This window comes from Hypanus sabinus, chromosome 1, assembly GCF_030144855.1.
Source record: "Hypanus sabinus isolate sHypSab1 chromosome 1, sHypSab1.hap1, whole genome shotgun sequence".
In the NCBI taxonomy this organism is placed as follows: domain Eukaryota; kingdom Metazoa; phylum Chordata; class Chondrichthyes; order Myliobatiformes; family Dasyatidae; genus Hypanus; species Hypanus sabinus.
This window is the reverse complement of record NC_082706.1, coordinates 183,266,300-183,282,260: the sequence shown is the minus strand read 5'-3', so window position 1 is coordinate 183,282,260 and position 15,961 is coordinate 183,266,300. Positions and strand designations below refer to the sequence as shown.

The window sequence follows — 15,961 nt, the reverse complement described above, 5'->3', positions numbered from 1 at the left end:
GAGAGTAGAGCAGTAGGCTAAGCACATACCCCTGAGGGCAGAAGTTCCCACTTGCTTCAAAAAGGCAACAATTATACCAGTGCCTAAGAAGAATAATGTGGGCTGCCTAAATGACTTATCGCCTGGTAGTACTCACATCAGCGATGATGAAATGCTTGGAGAGGTTGGTTTTGACTAGATTGAACTACCTCAGCAAGGACCTCAACCCATTGTAATTTGCTTATCGGCACAAAGGTCAACAGCAGACGCAATTTCAATGGCTCTCCACACGGCTTTAGACCACCTGGACAACACAAACACCTATATCAGGATGCTGTTCACTGACTATAGCTCAGCATTTAAAACCATCATTCCCACAATCCTGATTGAGAAATTGCAGAATCTGGATCTCTATACCTCTCTCTGCAATTGGATCCTCGACTTCTAACCTGAAGCCCACAATATGTGCAGATTGGTGGTAACATATCCTCCGCGCTGATGATCCACACTGGTGCACCTCGGGTGTGTGCTTAGCCCACAGCTCTACTCTCGATGTACACATGTGTGGCTAGGCATAGCTCAAATACCATCTACAAATTGGGGCGCGACTACGCAAGTGCATTGATGTCAGCCAGTGAGAACAGCGAGAAGAGTTTAATGGGAGACAGTTATTTCTTCAGCAGTTTGACAGGGGCACGACTGCGCAAGCGCATGGACATTAGCCAGTGAGAAGAGCTTAAAAGGAGACAGCTTTATAGAGTGGGCATGGGAGTAGAGTGGGAAGGCTTTGGCGATAATAGTTTGATGTGAGGTAGGTTGCCTGTGTAAAATACAGACAGGAAGTATGTGTGTGAGGCCGGTGGTCTGTGCTCGGTGTTAGATGTGGGAAGTCTGGGAGACTCCCAGCCTCCCAGATGGCCAGATCTGCGCCAGGTACTTTCAGCTGCAACTTTTTAGGGACCGTGTTAGGGAACTAGAGAACTGGAACTGCAGCTCAATGACCTTTGTCTGGTCAGGTGAAGTGAGGAGGTGATAGAGAGGAACTATAGGCAGCTAGTCACACCAGGGCCTGGGGAGACATACAGTGGGTAACATACAGGAGAGGGAAGGGCAGGAATCAGAGAGCACCCCTGTGGCTGTACCCCTTGAGTACTGTTGGGGGGTGGGGGGGGGTGACCTCCCTGGGGCTAGCAACAGTGGCCATGCCTTTGTCACAGAGTCTGGCCCTGTGGCTCAGAAGGGTAGGGAGAGGAAGAAGAAGGCAGTGGTGAAATGGGACTGTATAGTTAGGGGATCAGACAGGCGATTCTGTGGGTGCAGGAAAGAGGCACGGGTGGTAGTTTGCCTCCCAGGTGCCAGGGTCCAGGATATTTCTGATCGCATCCATGGTATCCTGAAGTGCCAAGGAGAACAGCAGAGGTTGTGGTACATATTAGTACCAGCGACATAGGCAGGAAAAGGGAGGAGGTCGTGAAAGCAGACTACAGGGAGTTAAGAAGGAAGTTGAGAAGCAGGACCACAAAGGCAGTCATCTTGGGATTACTACCTGTGCTATGTGACAGTGAGTATAGGAATTGAGTGAGGTGGAGGATAAATGCGTGGCTGAGGGATTGGAGCAAGGGTCAGGGATTCAGATTTCTTGATCATTGGGATCTCTTTTGGGGCAGGAGTGACCTGTACTAAAAGGACAGGTTGCACTTGAATCCCAGGGGGACCAATATCCTAGTGAGGAAGTTTGCTAAGGCTATTGGGGAGAGTTTAAACTAGGATTGCTGTGGGGTGGGAACCAAATTGAAGCGGCGGTTGGCTTACAAATAGAAAAGGCTTGTAGACAGTGCGAGACGAAGGATAGGCAGGTGATAGAAAAGGGACACGCTCAGACTGATGGTTTGAGATGTGTCTATTTTAATTCAAGGAGTATTATGAACAAAGCGGATGTGCTAAGAGTGTGGATCAGTACTTAGAGCTATGATGTTGTGGCCATTACAGAAACTTGGATCGCTCAGGGGCAGGAATGGTTACTTCGAGTGCCAGGCTTTAGATGGTTCAGAAAGGACAGGGAGGGAGGCAAAAGAGGTGGGGGCGTGGCACTGTTGATCAGAGATAATGTCATGGCTGCAGAAAAGGAGGAAGACAAGGAGGGATTGTCTACAGAGTCTCTGTGGGTGGAAGTGAGGAACAGGAAGGGGTCAATAACAACACTGGGTGTTGTTTATAGACCACCCAATAGTAACAGGGACATCGAGGAGCAGATAGGGAGACAGATTCTGGAAAGGTGTAATAATGACAGGGTTGTTGTGGTGGGAGATTTTACTTTCCCAAATGTTAATTGGCATGTCTGTAGAGCGAATGGTTCAGATGGGGTGGAGTTGGTTAGGTGTGTTCAGGAAGGGTTGACAGTATATGTAAATAAGCCTAGAAGAGGAGAGGCTGTACTTTGGGAAATGAACCTGGTCAGGTGTTAGATCTCTCAGTTGGAGAACATTTTGGAGATAGTGATCATAATTCTATCTCCTTTAACTTAGCATTGGAGAGGGATAGGAACAGACAAGTTAGGAAAGTGTTTAATTGGAGTAAGGGGAAATATGAGATTATCTGGCAGGAATTTGGAAGCATAAATTGGAAACAGATGTTCTCAGGGAAATACAAACCTCATTTCCAGAAAAGTTGGGATATTTTCCAAAATGCAATAAAAACAAAAATCTGTGATATGTTAATTCAAGTGAACCTTTATTTAACTGACAAAAGCACAAAGAAAAGATTTCCAATAGCTTTACTGACCAACTTAATTGTATTTTGTAAATATACACAAATTTAGAATTTGATGGCTGCAACACACTCAACAGAAGTTGGGACAGAGTTAAAATAAGATTGAAAAGTGCACAGAATATTCAAGTAACACTGGTTTGGAAGACTCCACATTAAGCAGGCTAATTGGTAGCAGGTGAGGTATCATGACTGGGTATAAAAGTAGCGTCCATCAAAGGCTCAGTCTTTGCAAGCAAGGATGGGTCGTGGCTCACCCCTTTGTGCCAAAATTCGTGAGAGAATTGTTAGTCAGTTCAAAAGGAACATTTCTCAACACAGATGTGCCCCAGGCTACTTTGGGAGGTGAAGAACGAGATTGCTGAGCCTCTGGCAATGACCTTTGCATTGTCAATGTGGGCAGGAGAGGTTCTGGAGGATTGGAGGGTTGCAGATGTTCTTCCATTATTCAAGAAAGGGAGTAGAGATAGCTCAGGAAATTATAGACCAGTGAGTCTTACTTCAGTAATTGGTAAGTTGATGGAGACGATCCTGAGAGGCAGGATTTGGAGAGGCATAATATGATTACAAATAGTCCACATGCTTTGTGAAAGGCAGGTAGTGCCTTACGAGCCTGATTGAATTAAACACATTGATAAAGGTAGAGCAGTAGATGTAGTGTATATGGATTTCGACAAGGCATTTAACTAGGTACCCCATGCAAGGCTTACTGAGAAAGTAAGGAGGCATGGGGATCCAAGGAGACATTGCCTTGTGGATCCAGAACTGGCTTGCCCACAGAAGACAAAGAGTGGTTGTAGATGGGTCATATTCTGCATGGAGGTCGGTCACCAGTGGCATGTGTCAGGGATCTGTTCTGGGACCCCTACACTTTGTGGTTTTTATAAATGATCTGGAAGAAGTGGAGGGATAGGTTAGTAAATTTGCTGATGACACAATGGTTGGAGGTGTTGTGGATAATCTAGAGGGCTGTCAGAGGTTACAGCGAGACATTGATAGGATGCAAAACTGGCCTGAGAAGTGACAGATGGAGTTCAACCCAGATAAGTGTGAGGTGATTCATTTGGGTGGGTCAAATATCATGACAGAATATATTATTAATGGTAAACTCTTGGCAGTGTGGAGGATCAGAGGGATCTTGGGGTCCGAGTCCATAGGACATTCAAAAGCTGCTGCTCAGGTTCACTCTGTGGCTAAGAAAGCATACGGTGCTTTGGCCTTCATCAATCATGGGATTGAGTTTCAGTGCTGAGAGGTAATGTTGCAGCTATATAGGACCTTGGTCAAACCCCACTTGGAGTACTGTGCAGAGTTCTGGTCGCCTCATTATAGGAAGGGTGTGGGAACCACAGAAAAGGTGCAGAGGAGATTTACAAGGATGTTGCCTGGGTTGGGGAGCATGCCTTATGAGAAGAGGTTGAGTGGACTCGGCCTTTTTCCTTGAGCGATGGAGGATGAGAGGTGACCTGATAGAGGTGTATAAGATGATGAGAGGCATTGATTGTGTGGATAGTCAGAGGCTTTTTCCCAGGGCCTAAATGACTAGCACAAGAGGGCACTGTTTTAAGGTGCTTGGAAGTGGGTACAGAGATGGCGGGTAAGTTTTTTACGCAGAGAGTGGTGAATGCTGGAATGGGCTGCCTGCCACAGTAGTGGAGGTGGATACAATAGGGTCTTTTAAGAGACTCCTGGACAGGTACATGGAGCTCAGTAAAATAGAGGGCTATGGGTAACCCTAGGTAATTTCTAAGGTAAGGACATGTTCTGCACAGCTTTGTGGGCCAAAGGACATGTATTGTGCTGTAGGTTTTCTATGTTTCTAAATTTGCTGACAATACAACCATTGTTAGTAGAATCTCAGGTGGTGACGAGAGGGTGTACAGGAGAGAGGTATGCCAACCTGTGGAGGTGGTGCTACAGCAACAACCTGGCACTCAGTGTCAGTAAGACGAAAGAGCTGATTGTGGATTTCAGAAAGGTAAGACGAAGGAACACGTACCAATCCTCATAGAGGGATCAGAAGTGGAGAGGGTGAGCAACTTCAGGTTCCTGGGTGTCAAGATCTCTGAGGATCTAACCTGGTCCCAACATATCGATGTAGTCACATAGAGAGCACAGTGGCTATACTTTATTAGGAGTTTGAAGAGATTTGACATGTCAACAATTACACTCAAAAATTTCTTTAGTTGTACAGTGAAGAGCATTCTGACAGGGGCATCACTGTCTGGTATGGGGGGACTACTTACTGCACAGGACCGATAGAAGTTGCAGAAGGTTGTAAATCTCGAGAGCTCCATCTTGGGAACTAGCCTCCAAAGTACCCAGGACATCTTTGTGGAGTGGTGTCTCAGAAAGACAGCTTCTATTATTAAGGACCTCTAGCACCCAGGGTATGCCCTTTTCTCACTGTTACCATCAGGTAGGAGATATACAGGTGTCCCCCATTTTTCAAACGTTTGCTTTATGTCAACTCGCTGTTTAGAAAGACCTACATTAGTTACTTGTTTTCGCTAACAGAAGGTGTTTTCACTGTTTCGGAAAAAGGCAGCGTGCGGCGAGCAGCCAAGTTCCTCCCCCGGAACTGCATTCTAGCCAGCATTGCTTAAACACGTGCCTGTAAGCATTGTGCTTTATGTTGATTTATTTTGTGCATCCGTTAGCAAGATGAGTTCTGAAGTATTGGAAAAGCCTAAAAGAGCGAGTAAGGGTGTTACACTTAGCGTAAAACTAGACATAATTAAGTGTTTCGATCGTGGTGAAGAAAGTAAGGACATAGTGAGTTTGGCTAAGGGTTTGTGGAAGTTGACGAAGATGATGTTGAAGAGGTTTTGGCATCCCATGACCAAGAACTGAGAGATGAAGAGCTGATGAAGAGGAAAGGATAACAATTGAAACCAAACGCAGTAGTGAATGGCCCGAAAGTGAAGACGTCCAGGAACTGAATGTGAAGCAATTGCGTGAGATTTTCGCTGCGATTGACAACGCTGCAATGATTGCAGAGAAGTATGACTTTAATTTTGAAAGGGTACGTAGGTTTCGCGCAGGTTTGCAGGATGGTTTGAGTGCTTACAAAGAACTGTAAGATAGAAAAATGTGCGAGCCTAAGCAGTCAAGCGTATTGTCATTTTTCAAGCCTTCCACATCAGCCACAGCAGACAACGAAACTCGACCTTTGACATCGAGACAGGCAGGCATAGAAGAAGGTGACCTGCCTGCCCTGATGGAAGCACAACGATGAGATGACACCTCAGTGTCCCACCACCCCAACCTCCGACGACTCAGCCTAACACACCATTATCCTCACTGTCTTCCCGATTCTAGTAAGTGAAACTACACTGGGCGTACATTATTTCTACTTTATATAGGCTGTGTATTTTTATGTGTTATTCGTTAGCTTCACAGCTTAAAGGTTACTGGAAAGAGTGTTCCTGCCGGGAGCGCTTTGTGCCATGTGTTTTTGCCGCGAGTGCTGCTAAGAGCGCTTGCATGAAATTTTCACTGTGGTGGACAGTGCTGCAATAATTGTAGAAAAGTATTTCTATTTTAAATAGGCTGTGTATTTATCAGATCATTCCTGCTTTTACTATATGTTCGTGTTATTTTAGGTTTTATGTGTTATTTGGCATGATTTGGTAGGTTATTTTTTGGGTCTGCAAACGCTCACAAATTTTTCCCATATAAATAAATGGTAATTGCTTCACTTTACGACATTCTGACTTACGAACCGTTTCATAGGAGCACTCTACCTTCGAATAGCAAGGGAGCTTGTATGGTCAAAATGACAATAAAAGTGACTTGACTTGATTTGAGTGGGTCCAAGTTACTGCTCAAGCATGAGTTGGCATGTTTCATCACTGACCTCTCAGAACACTTCATCACTGTGGATGTAAGTGCTACTGGATGTTTGTGATTGAGACAGTTTATCAAGTTCTTCTTGGAGATGTATGTTAGAAGTCTGTGGAAGCAAGTGGGTACATCAGACTGCTAATGCAGATGTTAGAGATATTAGTAAACCCTCCAGCCAATTTATTAGTACTTATGTTCAGTACTCAGTCAGCTACACCTTCTGGGCCAGGTGTTTTCCTTGGGTTCTCTCTCCTGAAAGATGCTCTCGCATTGGCCTCAGACTGAATTTGCGGGGTCATTGAGGGTTGTGGGTGTTTGTGAAGATGCTTCCATGTTTTGAGGTCAAAGCAAGCATAAAAGGCACTGAGCAGATCTGGGAGCTACAGTTTGTTGTCACATGTCACTTGGTGTCTCTGTCGGAGGTGATAGCATTCAAGCCCTACCACAGCTGTCAAGTGTCCTCAGTGATTCAAGTTTGGTCTGGAACTGCTACTTCACATGTGAGATGGCTTTGCAGAAATCATACCTGGACCTCTTGTACTTTCCCTGGTTGCTAGAACTAAACATTTCAAACATCATTCCCCCAAGAAGCCCATGCAAATGTCATTCATTATACTTATACTAAATTCTGAGATGCCGTGCCCAGCGCTTTACTTTTTGCTAACTAACATATAAGTAAATTTCAGCCAGTATATACGAAGTAATTGCATCCCCCCAAAAAGAGTGAACTCAATGAGTCAGAGCTCTGATTGAATGGGGAGTTTCCATTGCTTAATACTGTAATATAAACGGGTATGGATCATGAGCTTTAACTTTTTATATATAAATTTATCATCAAAATCTTACTCAAATATTGATACTCCTTTAATGAAAATATTGCTATTTTGATGATTAATATATTTAATCAAAAACAATTAAGATAATTGTTTGAGTGCTGCTAGAATGGATGGATCTTATAGTGGTTCGGTTTACTGGGGCAGTTTAAATTGAGGTATATTGCTGATGGATATAAACCACAAGGATTGCATTGTTCATTCCTCACTCTGGTGGAAGAATGTGGTTTCAGTATTATTTATTATTGTTGTATTTGCACAGTTTGTCCTTTTCGCATAGGTTTTTTGTAGTTTTTCATTGATTATGCTGTTTCTTTATATCTACTGTGAATGCCCACAAGAAAGTTAATTTAGTTTTATATGGTGACATACAGATTTTAATAATACATTTATAAAGAGGGTTGAACTACTGAATACATTGGCACATCCAAGGTGGAAAATCGGTCTGCAGTCATAACGGTACATATTGGACAAGGTTTTCCAGTATTGGAATTCATTGTTCTGATGTGCAAAATGGATTATTTATGAGTATTATTGTTAATTATTTCAATTTATCTGCTTTATTTCAGAGGCGACCTCCAGATAATTCATTTTATGTAAGGACGTGTAATAAAAATCCAAAGAAAACAAAATGGTGGTATCACGGTAGGTGTAGATCTGCATACCATTGTGCAGTGTTTAGTTTAGAAAATTGATCAAAGTTTAAAAATGTCAAATCATGATACTGTTCTATATTGTTACCTTGTTAAACTTGCAGAATTCATTTTTTGGAACAACAACATAATATTAGCTTAAATATAGAGATGCATCACTGATCAGTCATAAATTGCCCTTCTGTCTTGTGCCAGAGATTTGTTTGACGACACAGTTCTCTCCTTTTCAAACTGATATAATTGTCATGTAGTTCAATGTGGAGTGAGGCCACCTAGATCATATACAAGGCTTGCCTGTGAAGGCCAGCCATGGTTTTACTAAAGTGAACAGTGCAGCCTCTCTGAGCTGAGATGTGGGACTCAGGGCTGCATACTGTCTGGAACTGTGAATGCAATCTTTGCTGGGGCCTGGCTGTAACAGTTCCAGGTGTTGAAGGAGATCATGGATCTGCTGGCTCTTATCGCCTCCTGTTGGATGTAAAGGAAAGTGTTGCCTCTCCCTCTCCTTGTATAGTGACACAACACTTTTCCTCTTTGATATTGAACTTGACAACCAGTAATGATTATGAAGGCTACCATTTAGAAATCTCCATGCTGGTGAGAATTGAACAACCAAAATAAAAAGGGAACAGGGAGGTGGAAGAAGCATTATGTGGACCAGGCAATGCTGGTCTCTAGCAGTATTTGCATTCCCCTTGCTAGTCAAGTTGCATCATTAAGCCCTACATCAAAGTGCTGAGTATCTACACTGCTTGCTCTAGGCTACCCAACATCAGTCTTTACAGCAGCTACTGCACATTACCTTAATGGTTCATACTGAACCACATGGTGACAACATCATTAATACACTGCTGTGGGAGTGTTAAAGAGAGCAGGTGTTCATGCCAGTTTTCTGGTGCTGCAGCACAGAGCCCAATTGGATATCTTTCATTAACCTAGCAGGGCTAGGGGAGGCAATATATGTAAGTCACTGCTGAATGTTTGCACTTCAGAACAAGATTGCAAGAAAATCGATGATCAGCAGTTAGTACTAAATGGGTTATCAGTATAGGCAACACATTTTTGTGATGCACTGAGTATGATTTAAAAGCAGCTGAAATTGTTAAAGTCAATATTCACAGAGTTAGTGTGTTTAAATCTGTTAGTTCTGGGTATCACAACAGATCTTAACAAGCTAACTTCAGTACCTAAGACCATTTGAATAAAAAAGTTTTATTGAGCTAGCAAACTTTAACTTACTATTCTAAAACAACTTGTTCAATTTTCGTCTTTGAAGCATATTGAATATACTGTATATTGGCCATGGAAGGGTGATGTTATCTGTTCACCAGATAACTAAGTGTTTAATAATAAACCTGTACAGTGATGGCTCATACCCTCTTTAGGTTAGGTTAAGGACTAACTTTGTTCAGATGTTTAAAGTTATAAAAGGATTTGAGTGAACAAATGTAGACAAGTTTATTTGCTGGGGCATCCAGAATAAGAAAGTATTATGTGCCAGGACATTTGGTTTTGAAATTAAGATGCATATTCTCCACAGTATTGCAGATCAGGACAAGTTTTCAAGACTCTTTATTTAGAGAAGCTTTTGGTTGTGATGTACACAATAGGTTGAAATACATTTTAGTAATTCCATAGATTAGTTTGCACACTGATTAGGGCTATTTCAGTATTGTGGCAGGATGGAATCCTGTTTTGAAACAGTACTTTAGGAAAGATGATCGTGTACTTGGACAGGGACCTTGAAGGGGAAAGAGAACTTGCACAGGCAGAGCGTTTATGGCAGGATTAATGGATAAAATGAGCAACTTTAGTCCTAGATAAAGTTAGGAGGAATATTGCAGAAAGCAGGGAATGTAGAAAATAATCCAGCAGGAAGGCTTGTTCCTACAAGTAGTGAAAAGAAACTAAAGCAGCAGAAGCAGCTCAAGAGTACTCTTCACATTTGTGACCAAGCAATTCCTGAGATCCTTGCTGTTTGTTAAAAGGTCTCGCTCAGGACTCTGACCATCAGGTTCAAGATCAGTTACTACCCCTCAACCATCAGGCTCTTGAACAAAAGGAGATAGCTACACTCATTTAAGGACTCTGTTATCTTGTTATTTCATGCTTTTTTATTGCTCTTTATTTGTATCTGCATTTGCAGTTTGTTTATAGTTAACAGTTCCTGATATTTACAGCTTAGTTACTGTTCTGTAAATTTGCTAACTATACCTGCAGAAGAAGAATCTCAGGGTTGTATACGGTGATGTGTATGCACTCTGATAATAAATTTTACTTTGAAGGTGGGGGCATGACCAAAATAGGAATAGAAAATTATATAATGATTTTTAGAGGAAATTCAGAGGATGCAGCAAGTTAGTGAAATCAGAATGAATGAAGAGTTACTCATTTGAGAATCTGAAGGAGGCGTGCATAGATTGGAGTTAGAACTGTTGTTGAAAACGAGAATTTGAAGATAGAATGGAATTACAAAGAATACAGATATGAAGATATACAAGAGAAATTTGATTTTTAAAAAAAAGATATACAAAAATGTGGGTTAAGAAACAGTTTAGGAGGAGGGGTATCTTGGAAAGGGATTCAAGGGTCAGGCTCATGAGAGATTATTTAGAAGGGTTTTAGTGGGGCAGTAATGGGTTAGAACATGGCAACCTTGTGGAAATGGAAGCTGTGAGGAATTGCTTTAAGGAGCTGGCCGTGGCTACTACAGCTCCTCAAGAGGAAATGCCTCACAGATGAAGAGCACAGCAATGTGACATCAGGGATTTGGCAGTGACTGCCAATCCAACTGATATTGTGATGTTATATTTATAACTTATTACCCCACATTGAGTAATTAAAAGTAAAATTTGCTAAAATTTGTTGTTTCTTAAGCATTTTGTATTTATTCATTTCCAATAACTTATATCAATAAATTTATTCTGTATCTCAAAATTTTGGGTAGTGATTTGTGACTTTCATAAGGGAGAATTTCTGTACTCCAAATGGCTGTAATGCAGGAGTTGCCTGTATTCATACATTAGAATTCAGTGATGTGAATTTTGAATGAGGTTCACATATCGCAATGAAGGTGGCACATTTTTAATGTATCTTTGAGTTGGACATTTGACCTATTAGCTAACTGTCAGTTAATAATATTTTTCCAGGCTTTTCATTCTCTGTATTTGTTTTACGTAAATAAGAATATTGCACATCCCCACTGTTTAGCTTAGTATTCTTAACTTGATCTGTTTTGTTTTGCAGATGATACATGTTGATGCTTCGGAATCTTAATCTTTGTAGAAAGAAAAGTACTGCTGAGTCCAAAAGCACTTTGATCAGTCAATCTTCGAACTTAAAAAGAAACCTGCCGGCAGGCACTGAAGACTACTTCCTTCACTGCATTTTTACTGGTGTTCATCTGGGCACATGCTGATAGCTGGTTAAGTCCCTGCATCTGACCCCATTTGGTTTATTAACAGTATTAATGCAGCACTTAGGAAGAAATGTTATAATTCTAATAATAAACCATTTGTTTAGTTTTTTTTGTGTGAGGAGATACCTTGTGAGAAGGTTTAAAGCCCTCCTATATTGTGCAATAAGTAGATACTGATGCATGTTGGATTTAAAACAGAAAGAAATCTGTGCAATAAAAGTTTTGGGATCCATTTTTAATTGACATTTGCAATTTTATTAGTGTACTAAATTTAATGTATTATGGTCAAATGGCAGGGTATGTAAAATCTTGTGGCATGTTTAGCTACAACAAATTTCATATATAATGAAGCATTCCAGAGCAGGAAAATTTTTGAGTATCATTTGTCTCACTTAAAAAACTATATTTAATTTATTGTTCTTGAGTTGAGCCAAATTGCCTTTTGAGCAATGTAATCTTTATCGGTATTCTTCAGGGTCATTGACTAGTCTTCAGTGTGGGCCCTTTTGCTCCTATTCTTTTCATAATGGACAGTTTAAACTGGAACACATCCATTATGCATTGCTTCATTTTATTTTTTTCTTCATTGTCACGTTTTTGTTACCGTACTTGAAGCTTCTAATATGAAATATATTTTGAATGAAACGCTGTTTCGTTGTAATATTGTCTTGTAAATTATTTTCATTTCACTTGTGGATGACAACTTGTCTTTAATGCTTTACAATATAAGAAGTACAATTCATCTTGAAGGATACAATTAATGTTTTCACAAATTTTTTTTATCACATAACACTATTTTAATTGTATGTTTTTGGTTTGTTAGCTTCACTTGATAATGGAAAACAGAGCAAATCTTTGTTATACCATTATTTATTAATGGAATTAAATACTGTAGGTTGGAATTTGAAGGTAATTGTAAAAAGCGTGGAACTTGTAAAATAAATGCCAAAATGGCATTATTAGTAGAAGCAAAATTAGGGCTCAGAACTGTGGAAAACTATTTCAGGGTGCAACCTTAACCTCCAAAGATAATAAGGTAGATCAGAGATGACGGTGACCTTTTTCCAAAGCAGTGCTGATATGTCTAAGATATGTAACCCTTTGTGTACTGGATCACCTTAGCAGCATTCACAAGTTGATTTTGTTAGCTCCTGTAATCACATTTTATAGATTTTAGATATAAAATGAAGTAAGGAAGCTTATCTCTTCCACAGTATCCTCCATAAATCAGACCAAGAAGTCTATCAAAAGTTATTTTTAATGGTGCAGCATATCAGCTATGTGGCTATGTAGTTGTGTATCCCCTTCGAAAATCTGTAAACACTGTTAAAAGTTGTTTTGAGGGAAAGCAACTAACTTTTATAATCTATTTAATTAACATTTTAAATTAATTTTCCTGTTGTTGGATTAAGCTATTCACAAGCTACATTTATTTGCAACATTCATTCAGCTCAGTGATAATTTGAGCAGTTTTTATAAACATCTGACTTCTGATTTTACTGTTGTACTTTGCAAGTGCCAATGTACTGATTGCCATTGGTCATAACATAATCATAAATCTAAACGATTAACACGTCAGCTTAAATTTTTACTTTTTTTGTGAATTTTCTTTAATTGGGTTGTCTTCATACATATAGACTTGTAAAACTGGGATTCAAATTTCAGCGATTTCAGCATCTTAGCAAATGACTACTGTGAGACCCCTGTTCATGTAAGTGGTGAGAATTTTGTATGAAGATGCAGCTTACCAATCAAACCTTTCTACCCATCTCTATAGGAAAGTTGTGCAGCCTGCAGTGTTCTAGTAGAGGTTAAAATCAGAAAATGCTGTCACTTAAAAAAATGTTATGGTTTCAAAAAATTGGTCTAACACTTTGTGTGTATATTTTGAGATGAAAGCCCTTTAGGAATAATACTACATCTTAACTAGATTTAATTTATTATTTTTAAAAGAACACGGGCTAATTGATGCTGTGACCTGAATGTAGCCTATATATTTGTACAGTCTTGCACTTGCAAAAGTTTTAACAAAATGCTGCAATTACCACTTATTAATATCATTGGAGATGGAAGTAATCTTAAGGTTTTTAGTGTCTATTCGGCGCTGTTGTGAATCAATGTTACACACTGTTTAATTACATCTATATTTTCTGAGTGATGTACTGTGGGGAAAATACATAGCAAAGAATTGGCAAAGGAAAAATAAATTCTAGTTTTATAAGGCACTTAAATAACATTTATTAACAAATAACAGTACAGTATTCTGCTTAGGATCATTTTCACTTCTGAATGCAATTACCACAATATGAATGAGAATTTTGGTATGTTGTGAGTAAGTGTAGACTATTCATCATTTTATAACAACCTTGCGGTTCTTCAGAGGTCCTCTGTTTATTCCAGTCTGTTCTTCCTCACCTACTTAAAAAAAAGGACTGATTTCTGCTGAGTAAGGTAGCTATTAAGAAATTGCATACTGAGATTTAAATCGGGTCTGTGGACAGAATTTGTTCCAAGAAGTTCTGAAGAGTGCACTGATGGTGCTGGATTACGATTTACATAATCAATGTTTGTCACCTCTGGCAAACTTGTGGAAATCTGACTTCATGCAGAATGGACGTGTGACCCTTGAAACTTGCTATGCAAATTCTTATTGACTTAGTTTTAATCCACAGTATTTGTGATAATATTTTGTTGTTTTTTTTGTCTGAATTCAAGGAGTAGTAGAAAGTGTGAAATTGTTAAAATGTAAATGCTATAGAAATGATTAGGTGCTTCCTAATTCACATCCTTGCTACTTGTGACTTTTCCTTTTGTTTTTGGTTATTTCTCTTATTTCTTTTGTAAATTTATTTGCACTTTCACGTCTTTATTCTGAAGAATTTTGTGTGTGCTCGAGTGTATGATGTATACATTGCATTTTGTATATGAACTTAATTCAATCATCTACATGTCTGCAGATTAACAAAGTCCTTAGCTGCAAAGTGATGACCTAGAAGTATATCTGCAAAACATTAGAAAGATGCTAGATCGATTGTGCAAACTGAGAGTGTTGGTGGGGGTTGGGGGTTGGCTGTAGGACCTGACAGCATCTCTCATTTAGGGGATAGTGAAAGCCAGCTGTTACTCCTGTGTATGATCACTGTTCTCTTCATTAACAATCCCCAGAAGTCCAGACTTGCCTCAGTTTTGATGTTTCAGTAGTGAATTACCCACCAGATAAATACAAACTATCTTAAAGCAGAAGGTTGTTCATCTTTTTCAGGATGAGCCGTGGGCATGAAGAGCAAAAATTTGCAGATAATTTGCATTAAGTTTAATATTCCTTATTGCAAAATAAGCATTAATCATTTATTCTTAAACCAAAACATTTTGTTGGTGAGATATTTACATAAAGTCATAAAAGCCACTTTTTTCATTGTTCTGCATGGATCTTTTTATGAAGGCACAGCTATTTAGTGTGTGAATAGTTGCTGAAGCGAATAATAAACCACTCCCAAAATGTTTGGATTCCTTGCAAAGCATAGGTAAAATTGCATTTCAGATTGTTTTTATATCTCTGAAGTGGACTGGGCAACACCATGCCTGGTGTGGAACTGAGGAGTACTGGCAGGATATGAATAAATTCTATTCCATTTCTCTAATAAGTCACTCAACTCCTATTACTGGAGAATTGTTAGAATAAGATAGTGCTTGGGCTTTTGGAAACTGGGAGCAGGTGTGATGGGTTGGTTTGTGGTATATAGTGGTGGCTGATGCAGATGACGATGATAAATAACTAGTGAACCTGTGAAGCCATTGAGGGAAACACATTGCTGGGGAAAAAGTGAATCTTGGATAAGATTAGGATTAGCTTTCATAAGATTGTTATCAAAAACATAAATTGCATATTTCAGAGAGAAGTAAAAAAGAAGAAACATCTACTCTGATAATAGTGCATTCTCTGGTTCTTGCATATTTTCCTGATTTACACTTTGATTTATCTTGTCATTTCTATAAATGTGAACTTTGCTGTTTTTACTCAGTGGAAATAAGAAATGTGACGCACTGTCTTGGGAACTACTTTTGTGTATGTATCCTCTAATGTCTGATCATCCTGATGTACTTTTTGACTGGTTACTTTCACCACTAATCTATCAGGGCGGATTCATAATCTTATAGAAATTGTTCTCCATTTAAGAAAAACATTTATTTCTTATGCAAGGACAATGATATTCAACTTAGCTGTTTTAAAAATAATAAAAGTTAACATTAAACTCTTAATCTGTACTCTTGTGCTGTTTGTTGAGAAATAGAAGAATGCAAATAAATGGGGGCAGGAACAGGCCATCAGGCACCTGAAACCTGCCCTACCATCATGTATACTGGTGTGAACTCCTGAGATATTCCTCCATACTACTTTATTCTTTGATTTAGAAAATACCATCTACCTCCACTTTTAAATACTTAAAATGATTCAGCTTCCACAG

General features: G+C 39.6%; 1 protein-coding gene across 1 annotated transcript in view; it reads left to right on the top strand.

Annotated features, from left to right (window-relative positions):
• Window positions 1-15,755, top strand: part of LOC132401109 (ubiquitin-conjugating enzyme E2 W) — a 77,355-nt gene extending 61,600 nt beyond the window's left edge. The window contains exons 5-6 of the mRNA XM_059982962.1: window positions 7,994-8,069; window positions 11,324-15,755. Coding sequence (XP_059838945.1) covers window positions 7,994-8,069; window positions 11,324-11,337 — 90 coding nt within the window. The 3' untranslated portion in view covers window positions 11,338-15,755. The remainder of the gene's footprint in view (window positions 1-7,993; window positions 8,070-11,323) is intronic.
• Window positions 15,756-15,961: the final 206 nt, after the last annotated feature.